Source organism: Hippichthys cyanospilos, chromosome 5, assembly GCF_059441005.1.
Source record: "Hippichthys cyanospilos isolate Australia breed blue-spotted pipefish chromosome 5, RoL_Hcya_1.0, whole genome shotgun sequence".
NCBI classification, from domain to species: Eukaryota; Metazoa; Chordata; class Actinopteri; order Syngnathiformes; family Syngnathidae; genus Hippichthys; species Hippichthys cyanospilos.
Window position 1 is genome coordinate 14964809 of NC_142373.1, and position 25936 is coordinate 14990744.

General features: G+C 43.9%; 1 protein-coding gene across 8 annotated transcripts; it reads left to right on the forward strand.

Moving 5' to 3' along the window:
* Window positions 1–343: 343 nt before the first annotated feature.
* Window positions 344–25483, forward strand: LOC148423686 (uncharacterized). 8 transcript variants are annotated; one of them, XR_015865558.1, is made up of 14 exons: window positions 344–726; window positions 7723–7867; window positions 9560–9650; window positions 9750–9902; window positions 11170–11238; window positions 11603–11641; window positions 11713–11832; window positions 13490–13663; window positions 13729–16238; window positions 16405–16519; window positions 17161–17218; window positions 17637–17676; window positions 20791–20886; window positions 21566–25483. XR_015865558.1 is itself a non-coding variant. In XM_088414398.1 (14 exons), coding segments are annotated over exons 3-14 (3783 nt in total). In that variant the 5' UTR covers window positions 347–726; window positions 7723–7867; window position 9560; the 3' UTR covers window positions 21568–25483. The 8 variants fall into 8 exon arrangements, 6 of the variants coding, with proteins under 6 accessions (XP_088270527.1, XP_088270529.1, XP_088270528.1 ...); XM_088414398.1 differs by lacking the exon at window positions 17637–17676 and adding an exon at window positions 19067–19423 and having other exon boundaries at window positions 347–726; XM_088414399.1 differs by lacking the exon at window positions 17637–17676 and adding an exon at window positions 19067–19423 and having other exon boundaries at window positions 347–726; window positions 13753–16238.
* The last annotated feature ends 453 nt before the right edge of the window (window positions 25484–25936 follow it).

Consider the following 25936-nt stretch of genomic DNA (forward strand, 5'->3'; position numbering starts at 1 on the left):
GCAAAAGGGGACGTGCATGTTATTTCAAAACCATGTAATTGAAATAAGAAATGAAACAAACTCCATATAATCCCCAAATTACTCTATCTTGAAGACATAGACTGAGTGTTGTTAGGATTTCTTCGCCAGCGTTCCCGCTTGTAGGTCAGCAAAGAAATAAAATTGACTGAGGAGACGGGGGGGAGGGGGAAGAACATGCAGAAAACAACCAAAAAAATTTGATGCCCCCCCACCCACAAAAGTGGTCCATGCACACACATTGACACCTACGAAGTGTGCCCCCCCACCCCCACCCCCCAACACATGTTCAGCATCCTTTAGGCAGCTGAGAAAGCGACCGAGAGCGAGGAGAGAGAGAGAGAGTGTGCACGAGAGCAGCGAGGTGGAAACGCGACTGAGCATCACAGGAAGACAGAAATAGAGCCATAAAGCGGCAAATTAGGCAGCCGGGCCACCGCGAGGGGGGAGGACAAGGACGAGGAAGAGGAAAAGTGGCCAGTCCTTGGCAGATGCGCGCTTGATTCGGGATCCTCTTCATTTTTTTTCCCCCTCCTTCTGTTTTTGTGTGTGAGGATGCGAGAACCCGCTGGATCTTCCTGAGACTGGATGCTGGGATCTGCGCGGGCAGGCCAGGATGGATCCGCTGCCGGCGCCGGTGCTGACCCAGATTCCTCAGTGCGACGCGATCGCCGCCGCTCCGGGGATGTGACGTCGCTCTCCGGCGAGGTAAGGATCTCCGGGCTCAACCCCGTTGCCTGATTTCAAGCCGCTGCCGCTGCTTAGCTTAGCTGTTGGCAAAATTCAAAGCTCGGATTTGAGGCACACACTATATGGCTTGGTTACCACATCAAAATCTTTTAGCAAGGCCAAAAGGTGCATAGTGTGGCGTCACTTGCACTTCCGGGTGGCAAAACGCCAATGAACCACCACCACGAGTTATATGCCTAAAAAGGAAACAAAAGCACAATATGACCTTGACGTTTTTTTTTTTATCAACGAACAAAAAGATGAATTGTAACTTTTCAAGATAAGTCCATGATTGCACAAAAAAGACCCATGCAAAAAAGACCTAGTGTATCAGAATTAAAATATTTTTTTCTCAACAAAAATTCAATGATACAATTGATATTTTTCATAAAGTTGTCATGTTTTTTGTTTTTTTTTTCCAAGAAAAAAAATGGTTTCATCAAAAAGATGTATTTTAGTGGGATGAAAAAGTTTACACTTTAGGAGCGTGACCAAAACCGGTTTGAATCGGAAAATGTTTTTTGATTGAAAAATGCGAGTGCATTGAATTGAGGCAATCGAATCATTACTGTTGAAAATATAACGAAATACGAGTTATCTTTGATTGACGAACTATACCTTGGAGGGAAAGACAGCAGTAGAGTTATTGCATCATACCCTCTCAAAAGAAGTCGTACCGAATCCACTGGTAATCTCACTGACTCAAACTGAATATAGTTAGTCCGCTTTCAAGTCGAATAGGCTTTCGATTGTTTCACAGCCTACGAAAAACGTCAAAAAACGCCTTTTGTAAAGAGCTGCTTGTCTCTACTTCATAACATGAAAAATATGACATTATTCACATAAGATTAAAGATTACATTTTCGTTCCCTTAAACAACATGGTCGACTCATTACAATATGTCCAATTGAGGTCCAGGAAGTTTGAAGAAAAAGCTTGAAATCCTTTCAAACCCTTTTATTTGGACTGCGTGACTCCATTGCAGTTTTTTCTTTTCGGCTTCATGGGTCCAAGATGTGGGTGAAGCGATGGCGGCCATGCAGACTGTCTCCATGTATAATGCAGTAATCGGGAGAGGTACGCGTCACGCACGGCAACAAGTCAGCGTGCCTGCCTTCCCCTCAAGTGGCAGAGAAAGTAGGCTAAGCTAAGACCCGCATCTATTATTGAGGCGCTCCGGGAAAGCTTTGCCATACAAGCACCTACTCCTTTTCCGAAGAAACGTAAGGAACACACGCTTGTCTTCAATAAGTTGCTAGGGGCCTCAGTTTCGCCAGTTGACATAAAATGATCTGGACGTGAACTCTAGATGCCAACAACATGCCCTAAAAAGCTTAATTGTGCCCAAAATTTAACAGGGAGTGGGACAAAGGATTCTGGGCAAAATCTCAAAATCCTATCTTCTTAGAAAGCTTGGAAAAATAAACAAATAGATCAACTTCCGACACCAACTGGGACGAGCTAAATGATGCACCCGCAGCCACCCAAAACAGCCATATTTTTCATCATCGTTTTATCGCATGGGGACGGTCCAAGCAACCGTCCAATAAAATGAATGACTATTTCACCTCATGTCAGACACGGGAATATAGTTGCAAAATAATCCAAAATATTTACTGTACCAGCCGAGACACCTTCAAATCCAGAACCTCCCGAGCACTTGAAGAGGTCAAATCTTGAGAATGCAAAGCTGTAAAACTGAAAGTCATTCCGGGTCATAAAACAACATTCATATCATAAAGCTGATTAAAGAATAAGGTGTGCCAAATCTTACCTCGTTTGAAAAATGTTAAACTTATTTTAGTATAAACAACCTTGTTGAACTTGAGTAGAGGATCTCTGTTGTGTTGAAGGATAACTTTAGTATCAAGTTAAAATGCCGGGAAACAAATAAAGACAAGTGTTTCCAAACTTTTGACTGGTGCTGACGACGACCATCTAATAATGTTTTCTTTTCATGTTACAAAAGCATCGTCATCTCTATCCCTCTCGTTTCCAGTGACACTTAGAAAACCAAGAAACTCCATTTCCATGAAGTACTCCTTATTTTCCGACGTCAGCTAGAAGGACGAAATAGTCGCGATGGAAGAGCTTCCGTTCCATCCTCAGCCCTAATGATGCCCCATTTCTTTCTGTCACCGTGCCCACTGTACCATACTGAAATTTACTTTGGGCACTTGGGGGGAAAATTCTGCTGCTTGGTTGTCACAGCAACTGCGTGAAGAAGCACCGAGAAGGTAGAGGCCAGGTACTACCACGCTCTGGCCTTGGTGCCTCCGCGTCTTCGCTTTTAGATCAAACCTCCACAAAAGCACACAAGGAGATCAACATTATCCGCCATCAAGTGCACTAATGCATCAGATGCGAGCGCCATTGTGTGGCCGCGTTGGGAAAAAAGAGAAAAGAAAAGGGGGTCAGCAGTAGCCCAGAGGTTAGAGGGTCCCACCAAGTGATCTCTGCCAAGAAGCTTGTAAAGGCTCCGTGAGCTCCTCCGCATGGTAAACACAAAGCATTTAGGTCCCACTTGAATGCAAAGGCTCCGCAAGCCTCGAGGATGCTTTTCATTGCATATGCCGCGCCGCGATTCGCCATTCACCCGCTTAACAATTACTCTCATTCGCTTGCAGTATGGAAAACGCTGTAGCCATATATACATATATACACGTGTACAGTATATACATATATGGGCATATATATGTCAATAGATTTATTTTTTTACGTTACACAACATTTCTATTTGGGTCTTTGTCGATAATACAACTTTATTTATCGCCCTCAAAGAATTAAGCCTGAATTTATTTTGCCTACCCTTCTGTCTCTCTCTATCTCTATCTCTCTCTTTCGTTCTATTCTACCCATTCAGTTAATTGAAAAATGTTACATGACTCACGATTACTCACATTTTTCAACAGCTACTGTCTGCTTCTGTAAAATCTTGGCATTAGCATACAATAACCAAATCAAAAAGATTTCTTTCCAGGATGGGTGTAATAGCTTTCTTTGATCCTTTAATATGATTATTTTCCTGCAAAATATACCTTTTGGTTTCGTTGTGTACACCACAATTTGCCCCTTGGCTTTGCCAAAGTCAGATTCCAATTTTTTTGCAAAGCTAGAAATAAAACACTTTTGTAGTTTTACTTGGTTCTTTTTCCTTGTCACAAAATCAATCAAATTTATAAGTTTGTTTTCTTGCTTTCAAAAAATCTCGGCTATGTGGTCGAAGATCATAATATATATAATTAATTTCATACTGATTTAAAAGCGAACGATAAGCACTGGGATATTACACGCTTTAGTCGTCTGTATCCAAAATAATTCTGATTGTTGTCAGGCTGATGAATGAGAATGAAATATATATTTTTAAAAGCGCGTCAGGAATAAATAGCTCTCGCTCAAAGACTGAACCCGTCGCTTCAACAAAAAAAAGAAAAAAACAGGACAAAAAAAGACACCTCGGGACCAGATTAGACGGTGAAAGCGACAGAATGGTAACATCGTCTCAGCAGGCTCACAACCTTTGCAACATCAACCGTCTTCAAAAACCGCTAAGAATATCACCGGGAAAAAAGTATTTATGTAAGGGAAGACTGCTTCAAAATGTCCGGCCGCACCAAAGTCAGTCTTTGTACTTTGAGAAACTAAATATGAAGCAAATGAAATGGAAATGGACAAGTCATGGTGACTTGATGAAATATTCGTAGAATGCTAATCACTTTGAAAACAAGATAACTTTCAATTTAGTTAGACTCATTCACTGCCATTGACGGCTATAGACGTGAAGGATGGATTTGAAGTTTAAATGACAAAACAACGGTGGACATTTTTCAACGACTGACATTGTTTCTGGTTTGTTTTTTTTTGGGGGGGGGGGTACAGTAATTAGTAAGAGCGTACTTTTTACAACAAGATCCACGGCGTTGTCCATCGCATTCCAAGGTCCGCGCCGGGGCCTCAGTTGGCGCTTGCATGATGCCAATCCGGTTCCCCTCCCAGCCCACAGGAAGACGGCTAATTGCGCTGTTTACACTGGCGCCCTTTGCCCTCCGCGTTGCCTCGCTCTGTCTGCTCATTGTTAAGCGGCGTCAATGTCCCACTGTCTCCCAGGCCGGTCGGTCCACTGGGTCGTGGCTGGCACCGTACAATCATCAAGTGTCAAAAGCAGACAAGCCACAGGCGGTGCCATCACCTCTCATTGCGGCTCAGCTCATTCCACAAAAGCCAGTTGTGCCTTTCTCCTAAACGTTTTGTCCGCAATTTTGCTTTCCAATGGAATCTTTGTTAAATTCTGCGAAGTTTCGAATGAGGTCGAATTGGACTCGTTGATGACAATGCCAAGTTATTCACTTACAGCCCAGTTCAAATGTCTCTTTGCCAGTCGCCAGTGGAGCCCAGGAAAAATGGATCTTTGACATCAAAATTCGTCACCGGCACTGAATGAGTTGGATTAAATTGTTCAATATTAAATTGAGTGGCACATTTAGTTGTCAAGTTTACAACTATGTCATTGACAAGTAGAAATTGATGGGGCAGGGTGTCTTTATTAAATGAAACTAATGTAAACAAAAATTGGCAATGTTTAAAATGACACTATTGATAAGACTATCATTTATATATCTATATGACACTGGACATTTTTACCACATCCTTAGTAAAACTATTTCAATTTAAAGTGATTATATTGTTGTTGCTTTAGTCATCTTCTATTCCAGATGGAAATGAGTCTTTTGGCTCCTACTGGCTTGAGTGCATTTATATTTTATTGACCTTTTTATACTATGCTTCATCTTATGACAAAGGGGATGGCATTTTTGAAGATTCACCATGTAAATGGATGTGCCAGAGCTCCATTTGAATTTTGTCGAAGTATTACAGTGGTAGCCTACATTGAGGGATCCTCCTATGACGGACAAAAAGACAGATGCAAGAATGCTATGGAATATGATGGAGGCGCTTGACAAATGGCGACGATGATGATGATGATGATGATGATGCTGTTGTGTAAATGAATGCGCAACTCCATCTGCTGGACACATTTGGAGATCATAGTTGGCTTTGCCATGCAGTAACAGTGTGCATGTTAGGTTTGTTTAAAAAAAAAGATATAGATATATATTTGGGCTATACGATAGTGAAGTTTAAGATCCGGTGGAATGTACTTTCTTTGCATTAGTATCCAACCATAAATTAGAGCACGACCATCCTGTTATGTTGCAGGGAATCATCTGTTTTAAAATTGGACAACCTACAAAGCACGTCTAAAAAATGTTACCACAAAATGGGATGAAAATTCTTCAGCCTGACGATAGTCAAATTTCTGATAATTATTTTTTTTTTATATTTGGAAATTCCCACGCTACTGTTTGTTAAAAAAAAAGTCTGTTTCTTCACCTCCCAAGCTTCTTATTTCACTCCCAGAAAATCCTATACGCCAACAGTTTTGCTATGCAATGTATTTTTTTTTATTAAAGAAATATACCATGTATATATTTATAATGAAACTAATAAGACCAGCCTCAGCCAGACTATTATGAATATTAGGTTAGGTTATTGTGACCTACGATGGCGCAACATACAGGAGAGGGAATATCCAATACTGCCAAAACATAAAATAATGCATTTTATTGATTGAATAGTCGCTAATGGTTTTGCTTTGCTCATTTATTGGTGATTTATTGATGATAAAACATAACACTGGCGGGTCATATTGACCAATGTTCCTTCTGTACACCCCCCACCCCCACCCCCCTTCAAAAAAAAAAAAAAAAGAAGAAAACAGTAACCGCAGGATTAATTGAATTTTAGCAGGACCGTGATAAGAGTCAGTTGAGTTCACATGATTACTTCCGCTAGCCGCCGCTAGATGACAGTGTTGATCAATATTACTGTATAGTCTGTAAAACAGCATACAGATGCTACTCACTTCAATACCTCGTGATTCGTGTAGGACACTTTGGATGGATTTCTGCCCAAATGTAGTGATGATTTGCGTGGCAGTTGTGACTGTTTAGATGGATGGCATGGGCGTTTAAATGTGTTGCCAGTGAGATCCAAGAGGCCAGAGGCGCAAGTGTCAGCACACTTGACCTGAATTACTTCTGAGGGATGCGACTATTATCACGGTTAATGGACATTTCTACTGGCCTCTCCATGTCAATGCAGCCACCCAGGCGCAAAATTAGCTTTTTCTACATGCTGAAGTTATTTTTGAATGAGAATTAATGTATAATTCGGATAATGATGGCATCAACAATAAATTGGATTTGGGCAAAATGTTTTAAAACTTTCTGTTCCGTTTATGGAATACGATTTTGTGGTGTGGCCTTGTTAGCATATACTTTGCCACAGAATGTTGGATTGATGGGTGATGCTGGTGTTGGAAGATGATTTAATAAAATAATAATTATAATAACAAAGAAGTTTTAGAATGTACTCACAATGGCTTCACTTTAAACCAACAAGGCCATCTTTTTGTTCACTTTGGGCTATTTAGGGATTAAAAGTACTTCATTTGTTCTGCTATAATAGACGTCCATGGACTTCAAGATGATCAGGGTGAAGTCTCGGCCGATTTATTTATTAATTTACAATGTTGGTAATTTTCTAGCAAAAAGAAAGGTCTTTAATCTGCTCAAAATTGTTTCTTCAATGCAAAAAACTTTGCCAAGGGGTGCTACTTCCTTGCTTTCGCCTATTGTGCATGAGCTCAAATGAGCTCAGGTATATTTCACGTCTTCCTCAACAAATACAATAAACTCATTGCAATCACATTTCATATAAGTCATGAAACAAAAATGCAAGATTTCATCCATTATATCTGCTTTCTTTCCATTATGAAAAAACAATAAAGACACAAGTGCATTTTTGAGTCGTAAAGAAATTGATGGGACAAGAGTAGGTGTATTTCACTGCCTGTGAAATGAAAGACTGCACCAGAAGATCAACACCAATAAGATTTTTATTTGTGTCCCGCAGCTAGCCATTGCCATCCTGCTCCTCGGTGGCACGTTGATCCCCGGAGGACCAGCAGCATCTGAGCGTGAACTTGGAGACAAGGCAAGCAGACCCACTTGTGGCGGAGGCTCTGGTGCATACTAACACTGTAGCGGCACTTCTCTGGGTAAAAACCCCTCCCATGCACCACGTCAAACGGACACATTGCAAAGTGGGGGGGGGGACTAATCAAAAGCCTCCCATTGATTAGTCCAAAACCCCCTACATTGGAAAGAGATTGCAGCGCAATGTGAGTTTGCGGATGGTTTTTGACGGCGGCATTGATTTCTCATCAGAGTTATGAAGGGTGATGAGAAGCAACTGTTGAGTTGCAAACAAGGGGCACTTGGATGATCTTCCACGAGTTTCTGTGCAAATGCTCAGCCAGCTGTGAGATGAGGTCCGCCCGTCATCATCTGTGCAATCATGCATGAACCATTTATTATGAGTTCAATGTAGAGGCTTACCAAAAGCAAAATGAGTTTTCCAGTGGCATGGCGACTATTTCTTCCATTCAATGTTTGGGGTGCTTTTAATCTCATTTTAATGCACGCCACTTCTCCCGAGTGATACCGTGCCCTTCAGGACTCAGTGATTCATACGGTGGCAACTCAGGAGAATTCAGATTTTCTCATGAACAGAGCAACTGCAGGATTTAAGTCTTGCACAACAAAACATCAAAGGCTCGCCACCGACGCATTTACGGCAAACCAGACGCAGATTTGATTAATCTGATTGGCCAGAGTTGGACGGTTGATTGGTACTGACGGACTGGCGAATGACAAAAACATTTTAAAAAACACAGACTAAGACTGACGGAACAGTAGATTTCATCCATTTCACTGATGGCTGACAAACCAACTAAGAAAAATACAAAATGATTGGCACTCCTTCCCACTAGCAAAGGAAATCTGTCACCCCAATTGAATTCATTTAGGATTGGTCTTTCTTCATTCCCATTGAGGTTTTAATATGGGGTCTTTTTGTTCTAATCCATCATTTGGGTTCCTTCTAATCAGAATAAATGGCTTCATGCAACGCCGGCCAATGAGGGTCAAAACAGTCACAGTAGATTCCGTAGGAAAGAACCTCAGAGAGTTTTTGTAGTTACATAATGAAGCAAAATGACCTAATGCTCTGATTGGTTGGGTCACCTTCGTATAGTGTATTGGGATCAATAACGCGAAACCAAAACAAACGCACATGTTTCCTATGTGGCAATGCGATAAGCTTGTGGTTGCATAGGATGAGTGAATTGGATGGGCTATGGCGATGAAGCAAAACTTCACCTGAATAAGTGGAGTCACCACCCTGTAATACGGGCTGGACTGACCTCCCGAGCGTTTGACCAAAATGACCCTTCCAGTACTTTTAGTGGGCTGTTTGTCTCTTCCAGTCATGTCAAAGGCAGCTAATCTCATTATGACAACCGTGTAGCGATGCATGAAGTTGTTCTTCCCAAGCCTATGATCCCCGCTTCTTCTTGTATGAGTGCAATTTTCTTTTCTAAGAAAATGCATCTTTATGATCATACATGTTGTTATTTTTATTGGAAAAATACAAATCTGTGTTTATAACATTACAACCCTTTTTTTTTCCCCCTTGAAAATGGGTAGGCCACTTTTTTAATTCCTATGTTAATTAGGGCTGCCTACACATGGTTATTATGTTTGCTTCTTGCCCGGAGCATGAGGTGGCCCTAGGGAACCTTTAGCCCCTGTAAGGGCTCCCTGGACCCAAAAAGTCTTGGACAACCTAATAAGCAAATTCCCAGGCCTATACTTTTCAGCAGTTTGTTTCTGTTTCTGTCCAAATATAGGATGGAGGAGACTGTGCAAAGCCTACTGCAGAACCAGGACTCAGTGGAGGGCCCCAAGGTGGACCCTCTGGATCTCATGAAAGCGTATAAGGTATGAGAGAGCCAAGACTTAATATTGCTCTCCTAATAACGATGTTGAGGAACCTTTGGTGAACACCAGCGCGTGTGTGCTTTGTTGCAATTGTATCAGGACAAACTTTTGGAGGAAATGTGGAAACAGCAGGACAGTTTGGAGGCTCCGGCAGCTTCTGAAACAGAACAGTCACATTCTCTTGTGGCCGGTGGCGGGCCGGAGGAAAACTCTGACAGCAGTTCCATGCTGGAACGACTCAGGGCGCTGGAGGTAATTTCTTCCTTACTCTTTAAATTCAGTTTGTATCAGTCTGTGCTCTTGTTAACTTATTACAGCAAGTATACCTCAAACCATTTTTAGCCGAACTTTACAAATACTGTACTGGATTCAAAAGAGCTTTAAGTCACTGTTGCATTATGCACAGATTGAACCTTTCATTGAGTGGTTCTTCCTAACCCTGGTTAGGTAGCACCATGCCACCTCCAGTCGAATACCTTCTGGTAGACCCTATTTGATCATTAGGCAGTTATAGTTATGTTCAATCTCAGTCAACTTTACTTAGGCATTGAGCCAAATTGAGATTGTATATTTGCCAATATGTTATCATTTGTAGAAGGTTGTCAAGGACCGTTTTTTTCAAACCACGATATGAAAGTTCACAGGAAGGAATTTGAAGGAAAAACTCATATTTTCTGTCATAACGCGACATTGTCAGCGCGGAGGTGGGCCTAAGATGCACGGAAACAGGTTCCTTTTAACCAAAAAGGAGGCGGACAAATAAACACGGCCAAAATAGCTTGCGAAGCACATACAACCAAAATCTCTAAAAGCAACTTACCGGAGCGGTAAGGGCAGGGGATTGGACGAAAACACGGAGGGGCAGGTACACACAGACGGCAGGTGGAACAAATCACACTAACTAGGACCGAACGCGAGGGAAACCAAAACAGGACATGGAACGAGAACCCAAAAATAGAAATGAACGGAAAACCTCAAATGTAAATACATAGCCAAAAGCCCATCCAAACAGAAACACAAGGTGACAAAAACTACCGGTAACTGAAAAGCCCACATCCATACATCACCTGATCATTTGAGTGTGCCTTATAGTGTATAAATTACAACAGGACAAAGATTTCACATACAGTAAAGTGTGGGCCTCTCCACAAGTGCGACTTATTTGTTGACTTGTTGACTTTGATCGTTGGTGCTCCTCGATGGCTCATTAAACTTAAGATGGGCTAAAATGCCAATTGGCAAACACATGCAACGTTTGGGCAGTTATGTTTCAAGTAAACACACAGGACTTGACTTTGCTTCGCGTCTGACCTTTTCCAAACTGACGGTGAGCCTTCCAGCTGACGCGTGACCTTTTTATGCTCTCTGCCAACATTCCCCCCAAACAATGTTAGACGACAAAACACTTTTTTTGCTATTATCATCAACCTAAGTAGTGAGCACCAGTATTCACCCTGGCCTCTGCCAGATATTGCTTGGCGTTGAGTTCCTTGTTTTCCATCAACTGTGGGTCTTCCAGGCCGAGAATTCTGCACTGTCCTTGGAAAACGACAACCAGAGAAAGCAATACGAGCGCTGCCTGGATGAGGTAAGAAATGATGACATTAACTTGGCTTTTTAGTGTTTGACTTCGTTCACCGCACAATCAACTCAACCGTAAATGATCACACTGTGGTAGGGGGGCGTAGGCCAAAAAGCAAGCAAACTTGGAGGATTCCTGTTGGAACTCATTTGCAAAAATTCCTTATGAGTCTGAGAAAAGTGTGAACATATATTTTCTTCATGATTGTCTTTGTTCCAACCAACTGGACAACTTGGACAAACTCTGGGCCTGGTACTTTAAGTTAATGTTGTCTATTGGAAGCATTACCTCCCTCTGGACAGATTGACAATGTTGAATTGTGACCTCCACTTCAGTGGGGATTTATTTGTCCGTTTGTTTGTTCCTCCAGGTGGCTAACCAGGTGGTCCAGGCACTCCTCACTCAAAAGGTACGTCTTTATATAGTTGAGTTAAATGACGCCCTCTTCATTGTGTACTCATGGCTCTGTGGATTTTGCAGGACTTGAAAGAGGAATGTGTAAAGCTGCGTACACGCGTTTTTGACTTGGAACAGCAGAACCGCATTCTGAGCGTCTTGTTTCAACAACGAGTCCGAATGTCTCCAAGTCCCGCTCCACAGGTAAGACCGCAAGTTTGTTTTGTTTTTTTTCTCAAACAATAGTTTTACGTGAAGCTGAGAAACTTGAGGTATTGTACAGGGCATTTCTTTGAACCTCCTCTTTCTTTTTGTTCTTAACAAGTTTGATTTTGATCTGTGCAACTTTTCAGTCTAGAGCCTTGCAGGCTTGCTGGCGCCTATCTCAGCTGGCTTCGGGCAGTAGGCGGGGGACACCCTGAACTGGTTGTCAGCCAGTCGCAGGGCACACAGAGACAAACAACCATTCACGCAGTAAATCTTGTTTGAAATTGCCCAACTTTACGATCTTGCTACATTGGTTTATTTCTATATTACTATATTATTAAGTATTACTTTTTTATTCGTGCTGTAAATACAGTACAGTGCCTGTTTGAAGAACGTTCTTAATCAGGCCACATCCAAGGATGTTATTCTTCCTTGGCCATCCAGGTATTTTAGCATGCTATGCGGTTAACAGGCCAAGGAATGCCGGCTTTGGTCTTTAACCTTTTTCTGCAAAGGTCATTCTTTTAGACTTGACAGAGGTTTGGCCTTTGTGAGACCATCTGTATGCATTACCACCACAATGCTCAAATCCCTTACAAACAAGGCCTTTTTTCTTGCTCTACTCCACAAAATCTCACTGACTAGTTGGTGTTTCAAGGAACCTTGGCAAATTTGGGGCTGAATTTGCTTGCTCCACAAGCAGTAACAAAAACGACATTATAATATTTTATTGGCTTTTCTGTTTGAACAATGCTTGAAAATAGTCAAAATGACCCTAAAATTGCTGCTTCAACCTTTGAAACTTTTTTCCAGGACTGCATGATAAACATGTTTACCAAATTTCATGATGCTGAATGAAACTAGCTGCAGGGGCTGAATAAAAAAAAACAAAACAAAAAAGTTATGCAAAACATTCAATTATTGATTTATTTCAACATCCCCAGTTTTAGAGGATGCTGCATGTGATATTATCGTCTCACACCCGAGGCTTGAATTTTTAATGTACTCATCTCTTGTGAAGTCACAAACAAAAATGATCGTCCTTTATTAGTCCCACAGAGGTCCCGCAACACAAAGTATAATAAACACAAGCCTGTCGGAGGAATGCACTGGCACTGGGCCAATTCAGGCATGTTTTCATCTCACGGCAGACAGATTGGAATACTGCAATTTTTCCAACATTGCAGCTTATCGTAAGCGGAGGTTACCTGCTTGCGACTGGAGCGTATTTGGCCAAAACGTCAATTATGTGCCTTGGAATTTGCCCAAAATGGCTGCTTCAAAATCTAAAATGTCCTTGCTGTTAAATCTGGGCATGGGTCTTTGAGACTTTTTGCTCTGTCCTCTCCAGCTAATTTATTGTTGATTGGTGAAACTGTTGGAAAACAAATCACTTTCAGTCTCCAGTTATACCAGTCAAGATTTATTGTGTCGACACGTCTGTCCTAATAGGATCGCTCATAAAATCCAAATGACCCATGCCCAAACATGAAAAAGAAGGTGTACGTTTTGGTTTTAAAGAACCATTTCTGGTTCATTTCTTGGCTCGACAAACTCTTGCTGGGTAATTCCCCTGAAGGGGCCGTCCTCAAGACCTGGACAGGTAGGTCATGCCAAGCAATTACCTGAAAGCAAAATGTTTTTGCTTCTCCAGGAAATGCAAAGAAATGGAAAAGTGGGTGTTGCTGCGGGAAGGTGGCCCAGTCTCTTGAGTCTAACATGCCCACGTAGTAGCGGAAGTGGGAGTGATCTGTCTTTATCCAGTGCTGGCAGTGAATACTCCAGCGGCTCGCACACATGGGCAGAAGGACGAGGCCTCTCCAAACAGGTGAGTTATTCATCTCAAATGTTCTTGATCACCAAAGGATTGTGAGTAAACATAGTGATCAATAGATGTTGACGTCCCTTGCGATGCAGTGCGCCTCAAGAATGAGCGTGGGAGTTGTATCAAGTCATCAGACAGACCTCAGCTGGAAGGAAGGCCACATCTTGAAAGGCCTCAAGCGTCTTCAGACTGGCGTCTCAAAGGAAAAAGCTTACCCTGGCGTCGTACCACACTGCAAGGACTGCATGACCTTCAACGAGGGCATTTACTCAGTGGGCGCCAAGAGTAACCCGTTGGGGATGACAGCCAAGACCAACAAAAATGTGAAGAATGAGGTTACCGTCATAGACTCTGAGAGCAGCAACCCCTCGTTCGTGTCACACAGTCAGGAATCAAGTGACGTGTCAGGGGAAGACCAGACAGACGACCAGCCAAAACAACCTCTGGGAAACTGTGTTTCTGACAACTTTGTGTTCTCAGCAGACCCCCCGGTGACACTGGAAAAAGAAATCCTACAAGACCACTCACAAGCTGAAACCAAGAACACTGGTGTCATGTTGAGCGATAGCAACAACAACCAAGAGCGATCGAGTGACCGCAAGTCCCGCCTGGACCGCATGGATTTGGAATCCCGAGCCAGGGATGCAAACCCAGCTGAGCAGAATTCTGCCACTAGAGCTCTGAGCTGCATGAGCGAAGCCAGACAGCGCAGCTCTTCGGCAGAGGTTTCTCACCACAGGGATGGTGGGGTTTCAAGGAACCTGAAGCCCAAACCTCAACTTTGTGACTCGGCCAGGAAAGCATTCATCCTGCGCAGCAAGAGCGCCGATGCCGGACCGGAACAGCACAGACACATCCACTCGCCTCTCCATCAAAACCTCATCCTGGGCCACAAATCCAGCAGCCCGAACAAAAGGGCCAGTCACGGAATACTGCACAGTTCTGGTCACGAGGCGGAAAAAGTCGATGATTCTGCATCAACCTGCAAATCTCTGGAGCGCGTACAGCAGCGCTCGCCTCTTGCATCGCCTGTCAAGAGTGCTTCAGCAACAAAATTTGTGGCACTTGATGAAGGTTCAAAGACTCCAACGACACAGCCCCAATCTGCAAAAATGGTGTCGAACAGTGAAGAGTGCGATAACACACAACACCAAGAGCAGCTCTCAGACCTGTACTCCTCTGAAATCTCCTCTCCATCAGCCCCACTTCCACCGGGTCGGACGACTTCGCTCCTGCTCAGAACTATGTCAGACTCCGGACGTGTGAGTGGTCCTCAGAGTGCAACTGTGGAAAAAACTCCGCCCGGTCACCAGACCAAGTTTTCATCAGACAATCAAGCTGGCAAAGTTGTCTTCAACGGCCATTCGTCCAAGATGCCGGCCGTCCCTAGTTTAGAAACGCAGGATTCAAAGTCGGCTGCTGAGAGAGCCACCGCATACCACAGTGGAATGGTCACGCCCTCTTTATTGCCTAATCCGAATGCTTTGCAAAGGTCTCAGCAGAGCATCAGTGAGCCAAAACTGACCGAAGTCCTGCCACAGACATATTCCAACGTCTACTATCACAACTTTCAGAGTTCCAGGACCGCAAAAATGTCTGTTCCCGCAAACGCCAGATCCCACGAGGCAATATCGGGAGCAGAGAGCGGTACGTTCCTCATGTTCAGTCGCCAGAATAAGGACGAACCAATCCCGAAAGGCATCCAAACCTACCAGACGTACATTTGCGACCCCAGGATGATGAATGAATGCGGCAAAGCCCGGCGCAAGATTGAGACGCGTTGTAATTCTCTGGACTCCGAGCCCTGTGTAGCTCCGGTTGCATCGGACGGTGGCGTGATGCTAGACTGGGGTTTCGACGAGGAAGGCTGGCTCTTCAAGCGTTCCGTCTCCGTGTCTACCAGACCCCCGCTGAAGCCAGTCATGGGCATGAATGGGGCCAAGGCTCGAAGCCAGAGCTTCGGGGCTCGCTACATGGACCGACCCAGCTTCAATCGGTCTGGCAAGGTGCGCACTCAGATCAAAACGCACTCTGGGAGCTCTTTAAACTCCCTGGGCGATGTTCTGCCGGGAAGCATGAGCTGCTCCAGTAGCTACCACTGCCCCATGAACCGATCGCTCCTGAACAACTTCCTCATTGAAGAAGGCCTGGCAGTTCCTCCGTGTCTGGGCTCATCTAGCGAAAGACTGCAGAGTCTTAAACTGCAGCGAGAGCAAGCCAGACGGCTTCAGATCGAGCAACAGTTCTGCAGCGCTTTTGGAGAGCCCGTCTGCGAAGAGCCAGAGAGGCAGAGTACCATCACCACCATTGAGGAGAAAGTGATGCTCGGGATTGAGGAGAACTTACACAAATCTCAAGAGCAGGAGAGGAGTAGTGAAGTCAAGTCGAAATCCGGATCCACCTTGGCCAATTGGTTCGGTTTCCGCAAGGGTAAGCTTCCTGCGGCGAGCGGCAAGAAGACGGACTTGGCGAAGGCCAAGGAAGAGAAGAGGGATCAGAAGATTACGTCGCTGCTTGGAGGGAAGCAGACCAAGACGGACAAGAAGAGAGACCGCAGAAAAAGTGACGGGAAAGACTGGTAAGACCCATTCCGTGGTTTTCCGTCTTTCGGCTGTGCCGCTTGTGAAATAACAATCAGAATGAGCTCAAATCTCTTGAACCATACGACCTAAATCTGAAAGCGAAATCCGATTAATAGCTATTAACCGTTGGTTCATTTGTTAATGAACATTGTTTTGTTTCAGTTCTGTGGGAAGAAGAGAGTCACACGACGCAGTGCGAGCATGCATCTCAATGCCCTGCCCGGGCATTTCGCTTCTTGAAACGCAAGGACATGGTGACATCATTGGGGACACGCAGGTGAAGGGAAAAAAAACACTCGTACACTGCCTTGCTTTCATGGATTACTGCCGTATGACCATCAGGAGCCAACAAGCGACAGAAATTCGGTTTTGGCCGCTGTAATACAACACCTGATTTGCATTGGTCATCAAGGACTGTATATACTGTACTTTTTCAAATCCTGAATATATCCCAAATTTTTAAAGGCTATGTAAACACGTGCAAAAACCAGAACATGCTCTTTCGAAACCGGGTACATCCATTAATTGGCCCAAGAAAAATGTAAAGCCATTGGCATTAGGTTGCCACTTGCTAAAATGAGTTTAACCTGATTACTTTGATTCCGTTCTCGGGGTAAACAAATGTGGTGAAGCTCAGATGCAACACAAAGCCATCCTTTTGGGGTGAGGAGGAAACTGATGATTTTATTATTGCGGTGACATGAATAGAATGGGGTTTATTGATGCTAAAAAGTAAGCGGAAATGATGTCGGGAGTAACACATCTAAGAATAACCCATCGCATTTACCCTGCGATGCTCATTTCTGCTCAACGCCAATGACACTATATTGCAGTTGTTTGCATCAATGATGCTAATCTACTTTTGTCTCCATTGACAATCGTTGTTGTTGTGTACCCATGACATTGATGATGAGCCAGAGAGCTGAGGTTGAAAACGGAGCCCTTATCAAGACAAGCCTTCAGGATGCCGTGATGGGTAAGCTTCAACTTTTGTCACTTCAAACGATTCGCCACGATTTAAGTGCTTAAAAGAGCTTTCTTTCTATTTGCCATTTTACTCTTTACAGAAAGGAGTAAAGGCCACTTATGAAATATATGTGTAAGTCATGAAAGACCTAACTGAGTACTAACTCACCTAACCTTTTCCATGCTATTTTACGCATCGTTCCAAATCGCTGCAGTGGAATCGTCGTGATATTGAAAGCACATTCAAGTGTGTTTCCAAGGGAGCAAAAGCTCATTAGCTGTTGCGCTACATCCAAATGAATAATTGATTGTGCCGCACGTATGACTCCGATTTGAGCCAGGCTATTTTTAATTGAGTCGGGGCCACCGACGGAGTATTCCCCGGCCCAGACTCTGTGAATATTTAAGATGTTCCGTAATCGTGACAGGAGCCCCTTTGGACCAGTACGGACAGTCTGCATTGTGAAGGTAAAGGTCACGTACGTGTGCACTGAGTCCATTGAGTGTAACCCTAGTATGTTTTCATGCTGCATCGCACCGCTGCCAGCATTACTGTCATCATGTGTTGAGAGGGTGACCCCATTTTGGATCTAATTATCTTAATTAGATCGCCAGTGACTGTTTATATGCTCATTTTTCGGTGTATGTCACGTTTCTTTAAGTGTACTCTACATTTGACAACTCAAAAGTGCACAGGAGACCATTTGTCTCATCCGGGTCTCCAATTGCTTCAATGCGTACTCCTTTTTTACTCCTAGTTAGGGTTAGCGTTAGGGTTCTTTCACCATTGTACCATTGCAACCTAAGTGCCACGAATGCAATAAGTTGCGCCCAGGCGACTATTTTAAATAGTTCATCCCTATGTTGCAAATTTTACATATTGCAAGGCTGTTCTGGAACACCGGCCCCGCAATGAAGGGCGCGGGGGGGGGGGCTGTTTAATATTATGCTCTCAGCATACTGTTGGCTAAAAGTCAAAAGCTGCATCATAAGCAAACAGTTGATTGACTATATCGCAAATAAAATTGGCACAGGCAGTCCATCCCATGATGCATTTCATTGCCAGTGTGGTGGGCGCATGCTGCTTGTTGAATGTCTTCCGCTTGATCACGTGACAACAGTGCTTCAAGTGGACTCACTGAAATTGGCGAGTTGTTTTTTTTTCCCCGTCTCGTGTTGGAACGTGTACACTTGGCATGTCTTGTTTCCAAGTGAAACGGGCAAGCGCAGCCTTTCAAGCTGTTTCTTTTAATAATATTAACTACTAAGATACAATACTAATTAACCCATTTTGTAATCAGGAAAATGCTGTATTCATTTATTTAAGTTGCACTTATTTTGCTGTTTTCATTTTATATTTACAATAAATTGATTAAGGAATTCTCTCATACACAAAAGGCCTACATACAGTACATACATATTTACAAACATGTAACTGTATTTGTCAAATCTAATGTACAGTTGGCCTATTGTTATTCCTTAACAAACCAATTATTTTCAATTAAAAAAAGTTACAGACCTGTGTAAACATTTTTGGTTTCATTTGCATTCATGTCCTAAGGCTTATATTATTCATAGAGACCATATTAACAGATTGAATGCCAAATTTCCAACACATTTGTCAATTCATACATCATATTTGCTTATTTTATTATTGACAAGAAATCTATGTACAAATACTTTCATGAAATAGTTTGGTTGAAAAAAGAAATTGAGTTAAAACGTCTATGCAAAAGCGCTTGATCTTGTCAATGTCATCACCACTGGGCTCAAGCAAGGCAAAGTTTGAAACCTGCGCGTTTTCCCAAAAGCTTTTGCGTGCCACGTTCGCCGGCCAACTTTTGTGCTTATGCCCCAGGGTCCGGCTGCAAGATGCGAACATTGGACAGCGGCATCGGGACCATCCCCCTCCCCGAATCCTGCTCCTTCTTCTCCTCCATCCTGCACCTCCTCCCCAAGTCCTCCTCATCAACCCCCGAGCCCGAACCGGAGCCCGAGCCGCCCCTGGCTCGCGTTCCGGACCCCTCCGGCCAGGAGGCGGCCCCGTTACCCCGCTGGAGGATCCCCACGGGTTTTCGGGACCACCCCCGCCCTCTGTCGGACGCCGCCCGCGTCCAGTCGCTGCCTTTCCCTACTGTGGCCTTCCCGCCCCGACAACCTCAAACCCTTGTGACGTCTGCCCGTGTGCGTGACCCCCGCCACGCAACCCCGCAAGGTAACGTCGAGGAAGAGTGACCGCAGCTCGCCACTTTTCTGGCTTTTTGCCCACTGCGAGCTGCTTCTAACCTACTTACGCAGAAAACTACTGAGTAGAATTTAGCCTTTCAGCGTATTTGCAAACTTGGCTAGAGACTGAAGGTAGAGACAGAGAGTCCGTCACTCCCTCACCAACAAATGACAAGAAACCTTAAAAAAAAGTAACTCAAATTAAGCAGTGATGGAACCCGTCATTGTATTTGTCACTCACCTGCAAAGGGCAAATTCCCGATGCCCGTTTTGCCAATGAGAAATGCACCAGCAAAAATTTGTAAAATGCCCACCTTGTGGTGACTGAGTGACGACAGAAGCGCGGGTAAACTAAAACTGTGTGATAATGACAGTTAGGTCTGGCTTGGAAAGAAATATCGGAATGACGATGACGGAAGGGGGCCCAGGGCGGCGATGAATGGCAGAGCAGCAAAAATGTGTTTAACGCCCACCTCGTGATGATGAAATGATGACGGAAGCATAGGTAAAATACAAAGACGGACGGACCATCACGCTTTGGCTCGCTGAGCTGGGCGTTCCATCGGCAAAGTGATGATTCGCGGATGGAAGGCCCGTCTTCGGCGACGGCTTCCACATTTTTGGCGTCTGCTTTATGCTGTGAAACCTTGAAAAAAAATATACATCAGCGTGACAATGACGGAAGGCCGCCCAGGGCGCCGACCAACGAGAAATGACGGACCAGCAAAAACGCGTCGAATGCTCACCTCTGCTCGAGACACTACTCTGTGTACACAAGACATTTGAAAGGAAGACGTCCTGGACGGTGACTGTGTCCAGCTTTGTAAGTTGAGCTGCTGACTAAGAAGAAGAGACAAGGCTCAGGCTGCGCAGGCTGCTGTTTGGCCCCGCGGGCAAAGAGGCTTGCATCATTCCCCAGAACAGGGAGGCAGCCAAACAAGGGGGAGGGACTTGACAGAATTTAGGTCAATTGAAAGGACAAAAAAAGTTGGGAAAGTCTTTCTTCAATAGGATTTCTCAAGTCAGCACAAGCACAAGTCGGTTATTGGCCTCCTTAACTGCTAATAACCATGATCGGCCCTGAAAAAAAATCAAAAGATATCGCTCTATTATATGTCTGTGGAGTACCTGCCGAGCGAATGTAAGGCACTTGTGATCTGCCCGTTTCCAAAAACTGGCCCCAGCAGCATATCAATGGATTGATCATAAATCTGTGGACTACAAACTCTATTTCAAATCAGAGCAATTGGACAGAAAATGACAAATTTTTATATGTTTGCGGTTTCTACCGCTAGCGACACATGAAGTCCACTGGAAAGCTGAAGTAATTGGGTGATTTTTGCTTCTTGTTCCTAGGCGGAGTGGAGGCAAAGAGGCTGAGCTACGTGAAAAGCAAGAGCAGAAGCCCCCCGAGCCAGCGCAAGGAGCAGAGCAGGCTGCAGCTGGCCAACTGTAAGACGGCAAACACGTAGCGCCGGTGTCCACAAAAGATCAGCCTCAGGCCTTCACACCCGCAACTGATCACACACGCCAACATTCATACTCATGACATGAAAGCCCAACAGGGTGCTAATCGAGACATTCAAAAACAGCTTGCTGTGACTTCTTGCCAACCCCTACGAATAACAAATCTTGCCAATTGTGGTTTTACTCTTAAAAGAAACACTGGTATTAGCGATACATTGCGATTCATGTCAAAATGTTGAAGTGAGAGGACATGTAATATTGTCTTTCTCTAAAATATCGTTAGTAAGCCTTTAGGTATGTTGGGGATCGTGCCAAACTTGGCTTCATTTCAACATATGGAAATCCAAAAAAAGCAAACATTCATTCGTCCATCTGCTTGTTGCAGCCGTTTATCCTCATTAGGGTTGCAGGTCTTCTGGTACCCCTCTCAACTGACAACGGGCAGTAGGCGGGGGACACCCTGAACTGGTTGCCAGCCAATTGCAGGGCACACAGAGAAAAGCAATAATTCGCACACCCAATCACACCTAAGAACAATTTAGCACTTCCATACACCTGCCACGCATGTTTTTGGGAGTATGAGAAAAAGCAGGAGTGCCTGGTGAGGACCCACGCATGTCATCTTGCGGCTTGCCTGCTTTTGATCGCTGTCTCTCCCCCTCAGAGCTTCGGACTCCATTTGGTGACGGAAGCCCGAAGCAAGAGGACCCCACTCCTTTTGAAGCACAGAGTGGCGCAAGACCCCCGATGCTCAGAGCTTCACTCGCGCCGCCTGCTTGGGGTTTGACGAGCGCACGCAAACATGCACGGTCACACACACACCTCTGTTGACTAGTTCCAATTACTGGACGGCTGCTAAAGTCAGTCGGGGAACATTTTCAAGAGCCTCCATCATCAAGGATACCAAGGGGCGCCATGTTTCTTGCCGTCCGGAAACACTTAAAAAAATCAACAAATCCCTCTGGAAGATGTTTTTTTTTTCTTCGAAGGAGCTCACACTGACTCAATGTACATTGATGGCAAATGTTCTGCTGGTGTGTTTTGGAAGCAATATGAAAATGAAAGCTGCAAGTAGTGATGGGTCAACATTTGGATGCAATCCTCCCAGCGCATGAAGGGGCCAGTGGCTAAAAAGTTTTGGAAATTGTGCATCCGCCCAGGTCCTAGGAGATGGACATACCTGGGCTCATTTCATCCAATCCCGTAGCGTCATCAACCCAAAATGGACAACTCTCTCTTTGGTGTGGCTGCGTAACACTTTTCGTCTATTCCGTTAATATGCACATGTCCAATCAGGTCCATTTTCTTTCCCGACTTTCAAAAGAGGCCCTGAAATTAACATGAAATGGCTGTGCTTTAAATGGCGGAATTCTTGCTCAATTTTAGGCATGGAGCTTTGAGACGTTTCTGCAATGTTATGATAGACGTATCTGCATGATTTTGCCATGTCCAAAAGGAAGTTAGACATTTTGAGTTCAAGCACCACTATTTTGATCAAATGCAAACGAGGAATCGCTTCTTGTAGACTGAAATTGTGAAGCCATTTTTTCCGGCGCCGTCCAATGTGCGCGGGAGGGTTAGCCATCAAAAAGTGGGCATTAACGGCCATTGCTTGTTACTTTCATTGTTATGATCTTCATCTTTTTCCATTACCCCATGTAAATATGGATCTAATGTGAACAAAACCAGAGGCGGGAGCAGACAATCCCCTCATCCAACGGCGGTACTCCGTTTTCTTGCGCTGGCATCCTCCTTGCTGTTGCGTTCCTTTGGAAGAAGTCCCAAATTGGGAGCGTGGGAAAATAAGAGAGGTGGGCTTTTTTTTCCAATTTTTGTTGGTCCGTCATTCACCGCTGGAGGGTTGCCTGGGCTCCCTTCTGTTATCCCTTCTGTTATATTTTACCAGTACTTCCGTTGCCGCACTATGCAAATTTTTCTGGTCCGTTAAAGGCGAACGACCCGGATCTCCTTCCATCATTGCCACTTAGCTATTTTTTCAAGCCCAACCAAACTGTAATTTCCAAATACCCCCTGAGTAAAACTGATAACCGATTATATGCGTTTTAAATGAGATGACATATATTTTTCCATCATTTTATTTTACCCGCGCTTCTGTTATCTCTTCATCACCGTGAGCTGGGCCCAGCAGGCAAAGAGCCTGGGCAGTTCACAATTTTTTTGCCCCTTCGACGTTCGTCGGCGTTGGACCCACGGAACGCCCGACTCCATGCCGACCAAACGCCCACCTCTGCCAACGAGTGACGAAAACAACCACGGACAACCGAACCCTCCCCCCTTTTCCGTTGCTACTTTTTGGGGGGGTTTCTCTTCATCTGTCGGCGACGAACCAATGAGATGATGGACCGCCCACCAAATCCGAGGTGAATGTGCAGCGTTGACTTTCCTTCACCTCTCTCTCTCACAAAGTGCGAGACGCGCCGTGCGCGCATCGGTCGTGTCGTCCCACATCCATGATGTCAGGACTCAGGGAAAATGACACCGTTGTCTCTGACGGACGCCGTGCCGGTCGTCGACGCGTCGAAAGACGCGACCCGAATCGACGGCGAGACCGAGCCGACGTCGGCTCATCCGCCCTGAAAGGACGGCTGCCGAAGGCCGCCTGCCGACCCGTCGGCTTACTTTGTCGCCGGCGGGCAATTTGTGTCGTTTGGAGTGCATTTTACTTGTTTCGATTTCATTTCCCACTTTGACATGCTTGGCCCCCACTTCCTTTTTTGCTCTACTAACAGTGCTTAACAAATGGACCTTGTTAAGAGCGTCCGGCGCCATACTCCATTTGGCGTTTCAATCGTTTCACTGCCGTTCTTTGCAAATTTCCCCTTTTTGGTTATACGTTTCTGAGCAATAATCGCAATGAAAGCCGAACCCTTGCCAAACGGGATAATTGCTCGGAAGTTTATCCACAAAAATTATAAAAACTGTATCCTTTTTAACAATTACAAAAGGAAAAAGCAACATGAACCAACTTTCAACAACTGTTAACGACATTTTTTTATACATTTATACAGGTTAAAAGTTCGTCCAAGCCAGTGCTTCTCAATTATATTTTGCCAAGCCCCACCAAGGAAAGAGAAAACTTCACGCCCCCCCCCCCCCCCCCCCGACACACTGACTATAAAGAAGATTATTATTATTGAAATGTAAGTCTACCTAAACCTGTATCCTTTTAAACATAAACAAAAGAAAAAAGCAATATGAATTAATTCAACAACTTATTTTTTTACAGTGTTTATATGGGTTATAACTTAGTCTAAATCAGAAAAAAAATAACCAAGTGCATCAAAGTGCCTTGAAAAAAAGATGCCCGCCAGCCCCACTATTTGAGAAGCACTGGTCTAAGTGAAGAGCGATTTCATCGATTTTCTGATCCAAAGTTTCAAACAAAGTAAAAGGGCCGCTTTGACGTAAAATGGCTCCCTTCCTGTTCAGTCTCTTTTCCGTTGTTCTGCCGCGTGAGCAATACCTGCCCCCGTAAAGTTCAGTGGGTCCTCCATTTCACCCTTGACTTTTTGTTGATATTTCCAATTTTGCCGTATGATCTCTGTGTCCCATCTACTCATTAGGTGTTCTTTCCCAGCTGGTAATTGTGTCGGCCAATCAGCTCTCTCCAAACTGCGTCTTGGCCAGGTGTGCCTGGTTATCTCATCAGTTTACAAGCCTGTATTTAAGTGCGCCTTTTTCGTGGCTGCTGTTCTTTTTTGTTTTTGCTCATGTTGTTTGCTGTAGTGTTTTCATGCAGTCTCTTGGATCTTTTCAACCTTGTTTTTATTTTATTGATTATTTTTGGATGGGGGAGTCTTTAATCTTTTGATATTGCCCTGTGCCTTCTTTGTTTCATGTGTTTGTTTTCTGGCGTCCATTTTTCTGCTTCAGGAGAAAAACATGCCGCCTAAAAAAGCATTTTTTTTTTCTCACCGATAGTCATCCTTTGAAAACTGTGAAAAGAAATTCTTTCATTCATCTAAAAATCACAATTAAGGTGGCAGAAAACGAAGAGGCAGATTTTGGCGATCGCGTCACTTTTGTTAAGCACTGTAGCGTTGCAGAAAATGAAGCACATCATTTCCTAATCACCCCTGTCGTTTTTGAGCCATATAAATCTTTTGAGGAAAATGTGTAGCACTAGATTTTTCCTTTACCTCTTTGTTCAAACTATGCTCACTCGCTATGTGCATGCGGATGGAGAAGAAAAAACTAGCAGCGGTTTTGTAAATGTGTGAGATGTTTTTTTTTTTTTGTTGATCAGGGAAGCGGATGGCAGCACAGACTTACGGGTAGATACGCCTCGGCTTTGTTGTTGGGAAAAAAAAGGCTCATTATATTGAGTATACATATTGTATTTTTCTAATATTTACCTATTTATTACACGCTGCACTGATTGGTAGACTTTTGAGTTTATTGCACATTTTATTGTAATTCTTCTGGATGGTTTTTGTTTTTTGAGAATCCCCTAATCAAAGTGATGTTTGTTGTGATCGTTTCCTTCGCGGTAATCACTTATGAATCTGTAAATTTTTGTTTTATGTTGGAGGGAGCAAATAAAGACTCAACTATTTCAGTATTTTGACGTGTATTTTTAGGGTGGGGGGGGCAATTCATCCCCACTGAGCTTTGTGAACGCTTGGTAATGGGGAAAAAAAGGGCAAGTACAGGCCGAAATAGAGGACACATTTGTTGACAAAGTTTGTTTTTAAAGTTCTGAGAAAAAAAAAGCATATAAGATCGTGTGTGTGCATGTGGATGTGTGTACACATTATCTTACTTTATCTGTTTTTTTTTTTAACAAACATTTAATACTGACAACTGATAAATTGTATATTGCTGAAACAAAAAATATTCCAGTAGTCTTGCATGTTATTGACATCCAGACAGTTATTTAATGGGGTTAATACAATGCTACTCCATTATATTTTGCAAAGCCCCCCATCCCTAGGAAACTGAAAACATTTTGTGACCCCCCCACTTGCCACGCACAAATTATTTATACAAATTGCATAAGTTCAGCTAAAATTGT